General features: G+C 45.1%; 1 protein-coding gene across 1 annotated transcript in view; it reads left to right on the plus strand.

The window, feature by feature from the left end:
- The window catches only part of LOC144102302 (uncharacterized), a 52,834-nt gene that overhangs the window by 925 nt on the left and 36,917 nt on the right, over nucleotides 1–14,992 (plus strand). Inside the window, exons 2-4 of the mRNA XM_077635605.1 lie at nucleotides 4,303–4,366; nucleotides 8,448–8,516; nucleotides 12,631–12,761. Of these exons, the coding sequence (XP_077491731.1) occupies nucleotides 4,311–4,366; nucleotides 8,448–8,516; nucleotides 12,631–12,761 (256 nt within the window). The 5' untranslated portion in view covers nucleotides 4,303–4,310. The remainder of the gene's footprint in view (nucleotides 1–4,302; nucleotides 4,367–8,447; nucleotides 8,517–12,630; nucleotides 12,762–14,992) is intronic.

Below are 14,992 nucleotides of genomic sequence, written 5' to 3' on the forward strand. Positions count from 1 at the left end.
TGACTGAAAGGGGACTACACACGTGCTTCGTAATTTTTCAGCAGACTCGATCGGACGCTGAGAACTCATTTAAAAAGCGTAGCAGCAACATGCAAACGTGTGCAAAATAACTGAAACATATAACCGGCCCAAATAAACTTGCTTTGGAAAATATTGAGCAGCTCGAGTTTGCACGTGGCACTGAAGACAGCTCAATAGAATTTTTATTGTTATTAACAATCTATTCTATGCGTCTTCATGTTATTGCTTTGTTGTTCGGCAGCAGAAGACGTTTCAAAGCTGGACATGTATTTATTTCGCCTGCTACTCGATTTAAATGGACTCTGCAGTGTGATCACCTGCCAGGCCAGAGGTAGGCCAGAGGGCTCTTGGACTGTGGATCCCTCTCGGGAAAATTTTTATCTATGTCGTAAAATAAAGTTTATCCTCCTCCTCCCCCACACTGCGTCCCCTCCCCGGCTAACCTTAGCTGGCGTTATTCTCCCCTGTTCACTCGTAGCCTTGGCTGTGCTCCTCGCCCTCCTTTTTTATGCATAGAGTTTCTTACTATTAACTAGAGGGAAAGCTGGCGCCCGCCTATGGGAGTTTGCATGGAGCTTCCTCGAGACCACCTGTACCACCATGGGCGCTCTAAGCATCATGGGGCGGAGAGCTACCGACTGCAGAACCACAACTTTTGGCCAAAAGATAATGAAAAAACAAACGTTTGATAATCAATAATGTCCTATCATTCAATATCATGTCTATAAATCGTACCAAACGAGCAGAAAAGCATGTAAATGCAAATTTTGCTCAAAATAAGCAATGGCTTGCTCTCCTATTGGCCAAGCATTGCAGACCACAAAAGCCAATATTTCAGCTTAACAGGCGCACTTTAAAAAAGAAATATGTTTTGAAAAAAATGTTGTCACTTCAACATTTTAAAGGGCTTTTCCACAGCATTTCGGAAAACAAACTTTTTTTTAGTCGTGTGCTGTTGCGTTTTCGCGACTATGGCTTTTGCACACTATTTTTACGCCGAAGTCGTCTGCACGCGGAGCGCCCCGTGGATACGGAGCGGGACATCTCTGTAACGCCACTCTGTGTTCCTGAAAAAAAAAAAAAACCTACTGTCCCGCACCAAGTAGCTACCCGCCGCGGTGGCTCAGTGGTTAGGGCGCTCGGCTACTGATCCGGAGTTCCCGGGATCGAACCCGACCCCGGCGGCTGCGTTTTTATGGAGGAAAAACGCTAAGGCCCGTGTGCTGTGCGATGTCAGTGCATGTTAAAGAACCCCAGGTAGTCGAAATTATTCCGGAGCCCTCCACTACGGCACCTCCTTCGTTTCATCTTTCACTCCCTCCCTTATCCCTTCCCTTACGGCGCGGTTTAGGTGTCCAACGATATATGAGACAGATACTGCGCCATTTCCTTTCCCCAAAACCAATTATTATTATTCACACCAAGTATAGCTCATCGCCCCATGATGCTTTGCGCGCCCATAGAGGTTCAGGTTCAGCGCCGCCAGCTTTCCCTCTAGTTAATGGTAAGAAACTCTATTGTGTTATGTCGCAGAAACTGTGCGCAACTTGTGATGCGTAATGGGTGAGCTGCATTTCCGTAGTCAACGGAAAGAATCTTGAGAAAATCGTCTGCAGGATACCTCCGGTACCAGTTTTTTCTTCGCTTTTTTTGCCTGATGCATTGTAGTCTCCGTGCATGCCTGCATCGTTTAATCACTGATTTATTTGTGCTGTGACATCGCTAATTGTACATCATCGTAAGATCAGAGCATGCTGCCTATGTGCGTAAACTGTCGATCCCGTAAGGTAAGCGTGTTCAGTCGTAGTTATATGCTGGCGTCGGCTGGCTGTTCATTGCATGCGCCGCAGTTGGTTTCACTTGCTCTTGAACTAGTTTAGCTCATCGGTCATTATATATCCGTGCTTTTTTTTTGCTGCACTGCGAAGTGCTCAAGGCTTTGCAGTAGAGCAAACGATATATGTATTTTCCTCGCAGTGTGTAAAGGCTGTCAGTGGGCTAGCAAACGACCCATGCATGGCACTGTGGTCACAGCGCGTCACGACACATCCCACTGCATACTCGCAGATAGCCTCGTACCCTTTTCATGGTTTATGCGAAAGCGCTATTTGCCTCATGTTAAGGAAAACCCGTCACCGGAGTTTGACAAAATGTACACAGGTAGTGGTAACTCTCACGTGACCTCATTCGAAAAAAATTCACTGCCATTTTACCCTTCGCGTGGCTCAGTGGTTAAGGCGCTCGTCTACAGAGCCGGAGTATGCGGGTTCTAATCCGACCGCGGCGGCCGCGTTTTGATGGAGGTGAAACGCTGTGCTGTGCGATGGGAATGCACCTTAACGTAGTAGTAGTAAGTGGTTTTATTGAAATAATGATAAAAAGGAAGGAAAAGTTTTTTGCTAGCCCCGGCATCTGCCACCAATACTGAAGCACCTGAGCTGGGGCAGCGGAAATGAAGGATAGCAGGCAGAATGGAAAAATGAAATGAAAGAGGTGAGGGGACAGGAAGAGAGGATAGGGGGAAAGGTAATATGTACAAACTATTTACACAATAAGAAATGTGTCCAGGTTGCGCGCGTGATTAGTTCATGATGAAGCAATGGATACTCTCCACGCTAGTGTCGGGTCACTGGCGATAAGGTGGAGTACGATCAGCGATTTTCCAGCGCAAATAGTGGAATAAGCGATACTAACACAGCGACTGTTCGATAAGCAAGTGAACCGGGGAGAAAGTTGTAACCGGAATTAGTAGCAGTGCATAGCCAATTGATTGATTGAAAACATTTATACTGACCGTGGAAGGTACTGATCCCGCAGTTACAGCTGGAGGCAGTTGCCGCAGTCAAAGCGAATGAAATAGCCGCGAGTCTATAACTTGCTGGAAGTGCAAAACGCATTAATAAAACACGAGCTGGAGAATACGCTAACAAAAATACACCAGAATGGGAGTAAATGGCTTGTCCTCTAGCGCACACCCAACAGGAGGTTTTATTTACTCCATATAAATGGAGTGTTGATTTACTCCCTTATAAAGGAGGTATTTAGGACTACAAGGGAATTTTTACTACCCACAGAATTGGAGTCCAAAAATAGCGTCCTGTTTATTTATCTTCATTCAGGCTCATTCTTACAGCAGTGCCAGTGGCAGAAACGGACAATAGCTGCAGGGTCCGCCAGCAACCCAACTTTGGAAACTGCACTGCCCTAATGTGGCACCGCGTAGTGCGTTCTTTTCGCCGTCTGCAAGCCCAGCGGCGCCGTAGGCGAGGGCGGCAGGAGTCGTCTGCTTTTGCTGTACGAGCTTGCTTGTTTGGCTACTTTCGTAGATAAAGGGATATGTCATTATAATAAATAGTTAAAAAACTGAAAAGGAGTCGCGGAGTAGTTTTCACGGTCATGCATCACGCTGTACTTGACTAAATACCACAGCAGAGCAAGTTTAAAATGAAAACACCAATGCAGGTACTTTGGTATGGCAGTGTTTGCCTTCATAATCTCTTCTTTAAGGCTTGGCATTTCAATATGACTGAGGGAAAATGTAGCCTCAGCAGCTCAGTCAAGAGCTCAGCGTTGAAACTAAGTTCTTTCAGAGTTCCATGTTATGCAACGCACTATAATCTGTTGCAACACACTGCGAGAATCACACTGAAAAAAGCTGAGAATTGGGCCTAAGACGGAGCTCTAACGGGGTGACGACACTAACAAAGGAAGGTCACGTATGGTAGAACGCTGTAAGCTTCGCAAAAGAAGTTCAATTGTGCAGCTTACTGCAGCGGAAAACGGCGACAAGCCGATATCTTGTACCGCGACAGGCGCCAGTGAAGGAGCAGGAGTGAGCAGAGATCCAGCGACGACGGTAACCAGGGGGTCGTCACTCACCGCCATTATCAGACGACTGACCACAAGCAGACGAGACGCTAGGTGACGCGGCGGATGGCGCAAAATAGTGTTTTTTTACTCCTTTGGGGACTTGGGGCGCATTGAAACCAAGAAACTCCATTTTAAAAATGTGAGTTATAAGGAAAAGAACCCTCCTCTATATCCCATTATTTGGTGCAGGGAGTGAAATAGGCCATTTCGAACATTTTACTCCATATTGATGGAGTAAATGTTTTCGCATAAGGAGTATAAAGGGTGGCGCCAACCATTTAAACTCCCATTTCGGTTGATTCTTGTTTACGGTGTAAAAAAGCTCTCGTGCGAGATGCCGTATATGAGCAGAGCTGTACTCCCCCCGCGCACTGGCCGCTCATGCTAATCGCGCTGTGTGCATCGTTCTAGGAGCGGCCATGTACTACACCCACCAGATCCTGCACCGGCGCAAGGGCAAGTTTGGCCTGCTCTGGTGAGTCACGTGCTTGGACAAGTCGGTGCGGGGCATTTGTGCAGGCTGGAGGCACGAAACAGAGTTAGGTGGTTATATTAAACGCCGACTGAAACAACTTTTTTTTAACGCGATATATCGTGATATACAGCGCTATAGCGTTAAACCCAATGCGCACGAACCTTTTTCTTGGACGTCCTGCAGATATCCTTAACGTCCACAGGACGTCCAAGGAAGTTTCAGTGCCCATTGGGAAATGCCCCATTGTCTAGAAAATCCGGTGTTGGCGTTGTGAGGGAAAAATTAAGAGCATTACACGGCAGATGGTGCCCAGAGAGTAACCTAGGACGCAGGTGAGCCACCACGGTCACGTGACCTTGCGGCGTCATCACTACCTGCCCACTGGATAGTGAGCGCACTGTTGTTGTTAGCCTATCAAAAGATGGCACATACCCACACTGGGGGATCGGCCAAGAATCGGGTGGCTATTCACCTGAACGCAGTTAATAAAAAGGAAAAGCACGTGGAAGCGCAACACCGGTAAATTCTTCCTCATGAACAGAAAAGGGATGAGAGTTTTGATTTCAAATTTATAAGAATAATAATAAAGAGAGGGATTAAATAATAATGATTAGGTCGAAATGTAATAATTGATAGAAAAGAAAAGGTTGGAACACTTAGCAAGGCAGTCGGTGAGATTCTATCAGGAAATTTAGAACAGCGGTACAATAGATCTGTGGCTGAACCCAAATGTGGTGGCGCCAAATGATAGCAAGAGCGGGCTGCTCAAACTAAGGCCAAGATGCTGCAAGGGCTCCTCCAGCAACCTTTTTCTCAGAGAGTTGAATCGGCGACAATACAGCCAAAAATGTTCTATAGATTCAGGCTCACGGCAAAATGCACAAAGGGGAGAGAGCGCACTGCCCACCGTGGTAGCTGGCAGTCAAGTTAATGATTGGTTACTCGCGAAGAGCAACCTGGGCCGATCAAGGTCCACCGCTGGGAGCACCTGCCATCACAGGGCAGTGGCGCATCGCTGACCCACTGCGCCGAGAGGGGTATGATGACTCCCGGGTGTATATGAATGTAAAGTAGTAAATGACCGTCTACATATATTGACACTAACCCATTAGTTATCGCGTCATATCTGATCTGTTCGCGCCGCAGATAGAAGTTGATGAAGACGACGATGTGCCATGCACAGCGCGAGAGTGTGTTGCAGTTTAACACGAGGCGTGATTAGCTGCGGCGCTAGCAAGTGCTCTCGTGCAGCGGCCAGCGAAGCTGATCTGTTCGCTCTGTCGCGCGTTCGAATCCCAGTTGCGTCAATGTTTATGTACATATTCAACGTCAAGGCTTCAGTGATGGCCTGGCTTTTGCAGCTTTGATCGGGAAGATCATTCGCTCTAAAAAGCAGTCCAGAGAGCGATATTGTTTCAGTATTGTTTGAAAATGAAAATTGCTTTTGGGGCAACACCCGTCGCGGTGGCTCAGTGGTTAGGGCGCTCGGCCACTGATCCGGAGTTCCCGGGTTCGAACCCGACCGTGGCGGCTGCGTTTTTATGGAGGTAAGACGCCCGTGTGCTGTGCGATGTCAGTGCACGTTAAAGATCCCCAGGTGGTCGAAATTATTCCGGAGCCCTCCACTACGCACCTCTTCCTTCACTTCCTCCTTTATCCCTTCCCTTACGGCGCGGTTCAGGTGTCCAACGATATATGAGACATATACTGCGTCATTTCCTTTCCCCAAAAAACCAATTATTATAAAGCACGCGATGGGCGCGAGACAGATCGGCTACTGATCGCGGGCTTCTGCGTCCATATATGAGATGCTTCTCCAGTGCCGTTTTTTCTTTTTTTTAGCCAACATGTTCTTTCTGGGCGGTGTCGCGGGGGCTGCGAATTTTTCAATTTCTGTGGTGAGTTTTAGACGCCTCCTCGTTCGCTTTGCGGCCACAGTTGTTCGTTGTATCTGAGGCGAATATTGACTAGCACCGCAATGGTTCGTAGTAAGCGAGCGTTCGTTATATCTGTGGTCGTTATAAGCGGGCTTGGACCGCAAAGGACGCAAACCCCAATGGACATTAACACTCCCATGGACGTCTTGCGGACGTTCAGGACGACATGCAAGGGACTTCCAGTGCCCAATGGGAAACTTGTTTAGCTGTTGTATTTTGCAAAATACTGCACGAAGATCTCCCCAACCTTGGTCACTATCGCTGTCCACCCTACTTCTCGCTATATCCTCTCTCTGTCCCTTTCATTTCCACCGAACGCAGCTCCGAGGCTTGGGATCCCAATTGTCACTGAAACTCCCTTGGACGTCCTGCTGACGTCCAATGAAGTTTCAGTGGCCATTGGGATATTAGAAAATTGCCGTCGTCAGCTACATTCTTTCCTTCCTTTTTGTATTTTTAATAAACCACTACTATGGTGCTGGAAGAGAGTGGCGGAGTGACTGCCCTTCACAATAAAATGCAACTGAAAACAAAATGCATATAAACAAATATAGGTTCGAACCCGACTGCGGCGGCTGCATTTTTATGGAGGAAATACGCTAAGGCGCCCGGGTGCTCTGTGATGTCAGTGCAGGTTAAAATCCCCAGGTGGTCAAAATTATTCCGGAGCCCTCCGCTACAGCACCTCTTCCTTTCTTCTTTCACTCCCTCCTTTATCCCTTCCCTTATGGCGCGGTTCAGTTGTCTGCCGATATGCGAGACAGATACTGTGCCATTTCCTTTCCCCCAAAACTAATTATTACTATTATTATTATTAATGTATAAACAAATGTGCTTGCTGAGGCACCAAGAAGCGGGGAGGATCCGGTTTAGACTTTCGAATTGATCCCTTCTGCTGTACTTGCAAAACCCTCCATCCATGCAATCAAAAAACGCGTGGATGCCATGGTGGAAATAGACGACTTCATTTACCACTCTCTCCCCCGGCACTGCTCAAAGTCACGTGACATGAACGTGCAGCGCGCGGACAGCTTTGGGGCCGCGGCATAGCGGGAAGCCGGCGCGCATGCGCAGAGAGCAGTGCGGAGGGGTGAGATGAAGTGATGAAAACCTTTGTCAAGTACGTAGATCTAGTAGCTTTGTTCAGCTAAAACTAACCGGACCACAGAGGTTCTTAATATAACTAATATTTAGAAACTCTATGAACTTTACGAGTGGCAGTTATTGCCAGCGTAAACGTCCGGTTAAACTTCCGGCAACCTTCGGAGCACACAATCTTGCATGCGTTGCACTTGAATCGGAAACTACAAGCGTAAATGTGAGTCGGTTCTTTTAAGATAACTGTCGCTGGCTGTTGGCAAATTGGTTTGCGCCATTGGCCAAGCCAGTCAGCTATGGCTGCATGTATGTGTCTTTTGAGAGGCATGGAAGGTACGCCATTTTGTCCCCTTTAATCACCACCACTTGTCTCCGACCGCAGGCCATCCGTTGCACTTCGCTTAATTTATTCGAGTTGCGTGCGCCATCCTGGGAGAGTGAGTGCACTACGTTGCCGAAGCGCTCAGGTGAAAGTCTGCGACTGCGGGGGAAGTGGATGTGGTACACCTCAAACTCTGTATACGGCATGTTTGTGCGAGTTTATGATACGTATTGTGCATCTCTGGCAACATGAAAACGACTGAATGCGTACGCATTAACACGACTGCATCATGTATTACTGCCCGCGCTCCATCGGCAAACAGGCGCACTAGCGTCCCATATCTTTTCGATGCTCAGTGAAAGACTATACTGATTTCAAGTGCTGGAAGCATGATTTATGTAGTCAATCACTTTTGATGTGAGCCATTGCTAGTAATATATTATTGGGAGCGTCGTACTGTGCCAGCAAGCTGAATTTGCTGTGCTGGTTGAAGCAGTTGACAATGCTTCCGTTTTATCTGCTGTACTATTGGTTCCATGCTTATTTCAGTGGTGGTGCTTTTGGAAGCACTTTTGGCACGAAACATGGAGGAGGAGCATATATGCACACGAGATATAGAGATTACACTCTCTGATCAGTGAAGTGCTCATGTAGAGTGGGAAAGCAAGGGTGATGCATCTTTTTGGTTGGCCCCTGATCTATCATATTATTGCCTCCCTCGCAGGTTGGCCGCCACCTCACCGAAATCTCTTCGGCACGTTCGGCTCCTTACTGTGCCCCTGGCTAAGCTGAGGTGAGCTGCCACATGCTGCATCATCATCACCATTGTTCAGTGCATGAAAGACACCTCTCTTCCTGACCTCCATTTAGCCCATTCCTGTGCCAGCTGTGGCCACCTTAATTATCCCCATAAACTTCCTATTTCTATCCACCCACCTGACCCTCTGCCACAACCTGCTTATTTCCTTGAAGTCCATTCATTGCACTAGAAGGGACCATCACTTACCGGCTGTTCACATTACAGATATGTCCTGCTCATGCCTATTTCTCTTTCTTGATTTTGACCCACTTTGCTCATTTCCTGTGCCTTAACATTGTATCTGTTGTTATCCATGCCACATCATTGAAGACATGTATTGTTCCTGATGAGCAAATATGAACCAACTGGCTCAGTAGCAAGTGTTATACCTAGCTGACAGCTAGTTTTTTGGCTATCACTTTATCATTTGAGGCTATAGTGTGTCCCTGACCGCACATGACTTCACGAAAGCAGTGATGTGAAATGAGGAGGAAATGCATGGACACCAATATTTACTAAGTGAGAGGTCAGGGAGCTTGAAATGAGCTGCAGTCAGTGGTGTGGAACCTTTCTGCACAAACAAGGTTTCTGCGACATGACATGAAGACCGTAAAAGAGAAAAAATGAGGGTCAGAAATAGCCCTCTCAAAGTTATCAGCAAAGCCTCCTGAATTAAGGGTTCTATCATGTGCCACATGTACTTCTTTAGAGCAACCATGTGTAGGCGCTCGTGAAGCAGTGTAGCATCTGCCAAGAGCACCTTGGCTTATCGGGTGTCCTTCTGTGGAGAGTACTCTTTCTTCATCATTTTCACGAGGCCCTTTCAAGCCAGAACTTAGCACACTGTTACTTCTGCAGCCTCCGTAATGTAGCCTTCAGTTCCTGTTGCACAACCTGGATTTCTCCGAAGTACAGGCGATGGGATCTGTTGATTGTTGAGTGGTATAGTCAGGCACTTGCAGCACCTGTGAAGCTGCCAAGATCATCGGGGATATATGCAACACCTACAACAGCCCCCAAATATTTTGAAAAAGCTTTGGGGGTGACCTAACTAATCACCCACTGGAAAAGACTCAAAGGCAGACACCACAGAGTGGGGACTCTGGACCAACCCTGCATACCTACAGGGTGAAACACGTCATAATGCAATCCAACGCGAGGGCACAAGCAAACCGGGCCATCCAAAGAGCACCGTCTCCATCTAAAGCTTATCCTGTTGCCCTCGTCTGTGAATAGTCCACTTTGTTTGTTGCAAAATCTGTATGCGCACTACATTTCATGCATGGGAAGGATTTCCAGCAGCCAGTAAGCAGTCGGGCATGAGTCCACATCCTCTTCAGCAGAGCTCCTTATGGAAAGAAGTTAATCCCTTCATCCTGTGCATCAAGAAAGGCAGGAATATCTGCTAGAAAGAAAAGGTAGGGAAATGAATGGGAGTTTATTTTTGCAACCTAAATGCTGCAGCAAAGAAATGCACTTTTTTTAAATAACAAAACATGTTTCCAGCAACTGTGTATTGTTTCCACCTGAACGTAATGGCATGTGAGTTAAGTATAGTGTGGGCCGGCAATCCTTGTGAACATTGAGTACGCAAAAAAGAAAAACATCGATAAGGGACAAAAAAAAGGAACGTGCATACACACACGACTGGCTCTCATCAATTAAGCCTGCTCAATTGCAGAGTTTATGTTTTACGCATCTAAAGTACCACTGCACAACCTGTTTTCTCACCACACATCACATCCTCTTTGACTCTTGTACAAAACTATTGGTCATTATTTGTAAGCTTGGTTTTTTTAGAGTATTATAAAAACGGAGGTTGACAATCACTGTATTCACCCGTTTTTAAAGAATGTAATGATGTGGCATAAATGGTTTGCTAGATTTGGATGACAGGCACAGCAGATGCAATTAGCATGAAATCTCAAGTTTCCATCTTACAGAATTTTATGAAGTCATCGCTGTGCAGCTTGAATGCTAAAACACGAAAGTTAGGACACTTTCATAGCAGATAAAATGCTTGAAACCATGGACTCAAGGGAACAAAGAGCCCTTATCAACAGAGATTAAAGAATCAGCCATATATCTGAAGACCCTAGTAGCATGTAGTGTTCCTTCTAAGTCTCTCAAATGCCGTCTCTAATATAATTTATAGTAGGTCACTCAACATAACAAGTTTTTTGCACCGCAAAGACAAGTCGACAAGTGCTCATCCTGTCATCTTATCTATGTGTTACCTTTTTTCTGCAAAAAACCTGTTGTGGTGACAACTAGCCTGACAACAACAGTTTCTGTAGATCACTCAAGATTGGCACATCTTATCTATGTGATCCCTTCCTTTTGTAAAGTACAGCTTTTTATTTGGTTTAGTAAAAGGTGATGTCAAAAAAGGGCTAGAAGTTCTGAAAAGCTGCTTCAATAGGCACTCACCAAGTTTTTAAAATCAACACATTTGAACTGAGCAACCGAATCTTCAACACAGGAGAGTAACATATGTCGTGGAGCTTCTGAAAAAGCAAAGGTGGTTGGTGTGATGTGTTTGGATTAAATCTAAAACTTTTTCCGAGCTTTTTACATGAAATGGCTGTCAGCGCAAACACCATTTTGCCATGCGTCTGCTTATCCTGTATGATCACAATAAATGGTTACCTCTGTTGATGCATTTTGTTGATGAGTCTGTGGAAACGCACACAAAGCAAGTTGCCCGCTAACTTTGCACCACTGTGTTTTGAACTCAACTTGAGAAAATATAAATTGTGAATTCGAGCTGACCACTTGAAATTTCATGTTCACAAAGCAGGGGGATCTACACCCCAGGTGAAAATATCAAGTGCAATTCCAAATGGTCCCACTTGCTTCAAGTGGTTTCTGCAAATGGTCCCCCTTGCTTTAAAGTGGTACCACTAGACTGCAAGTGGCTACGATTCATATGAACATTTGCATATTTAGCAAACAAGGCAAGACTAAAACGATTCTTACAATAAGAGCTATCAGCAGCTTAGCCTACTGAATTGCATTCATCATTTTCTCAGTCACTGCAGTCGAAATTATATGAAATAACTGCGCTCAAGGGGCAAGGGCCACTGGCCCTAGTATGAGAGTGTCATAAGTGGGGTATATATATGGGCGCAGTAGTGTGTTCAGTCGATGTATACATGAACCAATTTCACTAATGTTCAACCATAGTATAAGTATTTCTTGTGCGTAATGTATGCTTGTATGTTTGTGTGTTGATTTCCGTGACGGTGCACGCAATACCCCTGTGAAAATGTAGGTACCAGGATGAGCATTGCCCTGCACTCCTCTCATATCAGTTTTTCTTTTGCACCGTAAAAATGCAGGAGAATGGTGAGTTGGACGAGTTTGATGTAGTTCATTTTGACAGTAAATTCAGCGCGGAGGGACGAAGGACACAACAAGGGGACAAAACATGCGCTGTCTCGCAACTAAGTTTTATTAAGAAGGAACGCGAATTTATACATGCAGAAAAACGGCATAAGTGCGATAGGCACGTAGTACAAAGATAGCGTAGAGGCCCTCTACGCTAGAGATAGCGTAGAGGGCAGTGTTTTTGGTTTTTTAACTTTGGAGGTGATAGTGCCCTCTACGCTATCTTTGTACTACGGGCCTATCCCACCTATGTGATTTTTCTGTATGTATATATTTGCGTTTCTTCTTAATAAAGCTTAGTTGTGAGACAGAGCTTGTTTTGTCCCCTTTCTTTGTCCTTCGTCCCTCCGCGCTGAATTTACTGCCAAAATGGACCTTAAAAATGATTTGGAACCGAAAACCGAGTTGGAACAAACTGAAATATCTAAGTGTTTCTAACTGAAATTTCTAATGTTTTCTTTTTTTAACCTGGTTGTTCCAAATGGTTCCCTTTGTCAAGTGATCCCACCTCACGTGGTCCAATAACCCACTTCAAGTGGGACCACTTGCGAAATTTGCACCTGGGACTGCTCCCCAGTAATTACATTTTTTTCAGTCATAAATACAGTGGACTTATGTAATGAGCGCAACTGGCCTGCCTGAGGTTGTCTTTCAGCTATGGTAGAGAGAGACAGTGTTGTGAGCGGCAGTGCCTGCCGGCACTGTTTCTGCATTGCAGTGAGGAGCTGCAGCGTGAGCTGGCCCATGGGTTGACGGGGCGCCAGTCACTGCGCTTCTCCTTGCGCCTGTCGTGCAAGCTCCTCTGCGGACTCTGGGTTCTCTACCTCAAGAAGGCAGGGGCTGTCAGAGGTGAGATGCCCACTTGACTGTGACTGCTTCCCTTGGGGGTAGGTACTGAGGTGGCTCGGTGGTTGGCGTGCTCGGCCACTGAGCCAAACGACCCGGGTTTTATACCACTTGTGGTGGCTACATTGCAAAACGCAAGAAGGTGCCTGTGTGCTGTGCAGTGGCAGTTCTCTTTAAAGATCCCCAGGGGGTCAGAATTATTCCAGAACTCTCCACTATGTCACCTCTTTCTCCCTTCTTTCACTCCCTTCCCTCCTGGTACAGTTCGGGTGTCAGCTAGGCAGGTACTCTGCCCTTTCCTTTGCTCAAAAGCAGTTTGTTTTTCTTGGGGGATAGTTTTATTGGGCTAGTAATAAGGGCAAGCGTGGTATGTCACTGTGTATTCGGGTGGACTTTCTTAAGGAAATAATGTTGCGAACATGAAATGTAACGACAAAGGCCTTTTGAAGAAAACTAGTGGCCACAAATTTCATGGTGGTATTTTTCACCGTCCTTTAACTTCAAGTTTGGTCTCTCTAAGAGCAGATTGTGACAAGGCATTGAAAAGAAGTGAATTTTTGCTGAGCTGAAATAATGACATTTTTTCGTTGTGTACTTTAGTCATGATATGAATTGTGCTGTTTTTCTTAAAATATTTGCATGACGTGTTTTGAGACTGCTTTGTGTGTGTGGTTTACTTTCTGTGAACACATTTAATTTGTTTTGGTGCAATATTATTACCTTTGTCAAGGTTCAGTTTCTGGCCTGGTGTTTTCTTTGTGTAGGATGATACATGCAGCACATCAGAAAACACGCAGCCACATGGATTGTGTAACAAGTGGTAAATAATTTATAATCGAATTTTTTCTTTCATGTTGTTTTGATTTCAACAGCCAAATGATGGCTGTGACGTAGAGTATGAGCTAAGGTTACGTGAAGCATACAAAAACTGCAGTATTGTCACTGCTTTCTTCTTTTTAATTCATGCGAACTGTTATGCAAGCCTGTCCGATGAGTTGCAAGGACAAAAAATGAGCAGGCAGTGATTATATTGCAGTTTACGCATGCCAATCTCATATCATCTGTGACAATCATAGCCATCATTTGGCTTTTGAAATTGACACCCAAACAACACGAAAAAAAAAATTCAATTAGAAATTATTCAGCTGACATACGTGACTTCCACGTTGTGTGTCATGTATATACATTTGTCTAATGCACCAATCAAAAGAAAAAAACAAGCATCCAAAAATTTGATGTTTCTTCTGCTTTAAAATCTTCTTAAAAGCTATGGTGGAAGGTATGGAAATGCACAGTCTGTGTTGCAATGTACAGTTTCATGGCTTAAACGCTGAATTTGGAAAGGACATCCAAGTCAAAATTATAGCAATATTCATTTTAGGTACTGAACCTCGTCAACTTGTGCGAAGCATATGTATTAGTCATAGTGTGTCCAGTCATCATCATCGTCGTCATCATCAGATGAGGTACTACATTTACTGCAAGACAGATGCCTTGCCCATTGTCTCCAGTTAACCCTGTCTTGCTCTCTAGGTGTTGCATATATGATGATGTCTCTTTGTGTCATATGAACATTAGTCCTTTGTAGTATGCCCACTCGATACTTATGATTGGATGATTAGCGTTCAGATGACCACTTTATGCCCACTGCTTATGCCTTGCTTCAGCATTCTAGGACACTGCGCAACTAACAGATGCTTTTTTTCAGAGACACTAATTTTGGACTCCATCTAATTTATGTTCGTAGTAAAAGACAATTGGCTCATAGTGGCTGTGTTTATGTCTGTGATGCAGCAAAAGATTCGTTTTTTGCCGAGAAGAGAGGACTTAAAAAAAGCACATTTTTTTTCCTTCGATCTGATCGATACCCATGACACGAAGACTGAAAAAGACTCTGTGATTTCCTAGAAGTGAATCGTTGTGTAGCTTAGCCTCACGGATTTGCAAACAAAAAATTGTCTTGACATCACTGCAGTTTATCTGCCAAAACAGTCAGTGGTGGTGACATCTGCATTTCATTTTGTGGCCTTTTCTAGCTTGTAGCAGCTCTGTTTTCAGTGAACATAGCCACTTTTGTATGAGAACGCAGCAATCTATTGAAACAAGTGAACTTTAGCATATCCCTTTAAAGAACTCGGTTGCGCTCCTCTCTTGCCTCAGTGCAATCTATTATGTTTTTTCGATTCCTAAGAACATCCTCAGAATATTCTTTGCTTTATTAGCAGTGTGAGAAA

The sequence above is a fragment of the Amblyomma americanum genome, chromosome 8, assembly GCF_052857255.1.
Source record: "Amblyomma americanum isolate KBUSLIRL-KWMA chromosome 8, ASM5285725v1, whole genome shotgun sequence".
Lineage (NCBI taxonomy): Eukaryota > Metazoa > Arthropoda > Arachnida > Ixodida > Ixodidae > Amblyomma > Amblyomma americanum.